At 67.9% G+C, this 1,733-nt stretch overlaps 1 protein-coding gene across 1 annotated transcript; it reads right to left on the bottom strand.

The window, feature by feature from the left end:
* Window positions 1-369: 369 nt before the first annotated feature.
* Window positions 370-1,095, bottom strand: LOC105810415 (E3 SUMO-protein ligase PIAS4-like; the record flags this gene model as incomplete). Its single annotated transcript, XM_012644410.1, has 2 exons — window positions 370-846; window positions 965-1,095. Coding segments are annotated over 2 exons (394 nt in total), but the record flags the coding sequence as incomplete, so codon positions are not given.
* Window positions 1,096-1,733: the final 638 nt, after the last annotated feature.

Below are 1,733 nucleotides of genomic sequence, written 5' to 3'. Positions count from 1 at the left end.
CCCCCGCCCCAACCCACTCCATGGCTTGTTGGCTAAAATGCTCGCTGCTTGGCGGGCGCTTGAGGGGTCTCCAGGATGAGGACCCATTTGCAGAGAGAAAAGCAAAGACGAATGTCAAAGTGGTGGTCGCCAGAGAGAGGGGCCGCCCCGCCCGCCTGCCCGCGCCTCTGCGCCAGCTGGAATGCTTGTGGGACAAGGACGGCGGTGGCCGGGGCCGCGCAGAGGGGAGGGCGCGCACGGCTTCCTGGGTCCCTCCCGCCCGCCGCCCCTTCCCGGGGTCAGCTCCGACGCGGGGCTCGGCTCCGGCTCCGGCGGAAGCGGCCATGTGCGTGGCTGGCCTTGTTGTTAAGAGTCTGACTTTTTGTTTCATTTTTCTTTTTTGTACCTTTTTTTTTGTCATTTTACTTTTTTTTAATCCCCTGATGGGAGAGTCCAGAGGTACAGGTGCCAGGAGCCAGGGAAAGGGGTGGAAAAACAAAATAAATGACAATAAAAAGAAAAAAAATAAACCACTCCTCCCTCTGCACCGAGCCGGCCGCGCCCCGCGTGTGAGCACCACGAAAGTCGAGCGTCCGGCCGGCGGTCAGCAGGCCGGCACCAGGCCCTTCTGGAAGGGGCAGCGGCGCTTGGGCCGGGGACCCTCTTCATCCTCCTCCTCCTCCTCCTCCTCCTCTTCGTCCTCTTCCTCCGAGGACGACGAGCTGTCCAGCGTGAGGTCTACCACGTCTGCTCCCGGCTTCCCGTTCTCAGTGCCACCGGCCGAGCCGCCGCCACCGCCGGCGCCACCCGGGGCGCCGCTGCCGTTGAGGCTGGGGGCGGGCAGGAGCCCGTTGGTGTCCGAGGTACCTGCGGGCCACGGGGACGGGCGCAGGTGCTCAGGGAGCTGCCCGGCCACCACCTGGGGACTGGCGGGGCGGGAGTCAGACGCGGAAACGGCCACGCCCAGGGGCTGGGCCGGACTCACCGAGCACGAGGATGGGGCCCTGGGGGCTGCAGCTGCGCTCCTTCTCGGCGCGGATCGGGCACCACGAGCCGTCCACCAGGTACTCGATCTCGTCGGCGCCCTCGCACTCGCTCAGGATCTTGGACAGCAGCCTGGGGGGGCAGCGAGCTGACGCCCGGCGGGGAGGTGCCCCCACCCGCCAGCCGCCCTGCCTGGGCTCCCCTGCGCCCTCCGCCCTCCCAGAACCTCCAGGTCACTGCCCACCTCTCCCCAGAGGCGGCTTCAGGACAGCGCCCGGCGGGGACCCACAGGCAAGCGCCAATCCCTGGCAGGGGGTCTGCAGGGACACGGCCGTGGGGAGGGGCGACCAGTCAGAGCCCCCCAACTGCCCTCCAGAAGACGGGGCCTGGGGGCCACAGGGCTGCTGCCCCCCCCCCAGCTGCATGCCCCCCACTCTCCCTCCACCCCCGACTTCGACTCTGTGCTGCCGTTTACAAGAGAGGAAACCAAAGCCTAAGAGGTGACTTTGCCCAAGGACAAGTGGCCAGAGTGGGGTGTGCCTGCCTGCACGCGGCTCCCCCGGCCTGGCTGATGAGAACACGGCGGCCTGGAGGGGAGGCGCTGCTGCCCCCAGCCCCACAGACGGGCAGGGCTAGCAGCTCGCACGCCGACGGCAGTGTCCCCAAGTGCCCACCGTGCCCCACCCGCTGGCTCCAAGGGGCTACCAGCCCACTCTGCAGAGGGGGCACAGACCCAGGAAGGGGCCGTGGGCCCGAAGGCCACACAAACC

This window comes from Propithecus coquereli, unplaced genomic scaffold (genome assembly GCF_000956105.1).
Source record: "Propithecus coquereli isolate 6110/MARCELLA unplaced genomic scaffold, Pcoq_1.0 Scaffold21000, whole genome shotgun sequence".
Taxonomy (NCBI): Eukaryota; Metazoa; Chordata; class Mammalia; order Primates; family Indriidae; genus Propithecus; species Propithecus coquereli.
Note: the sequence above shows the minus strand (reverse complement) of the source record. Positions and strands in the feature narration are given on the sequence as shown.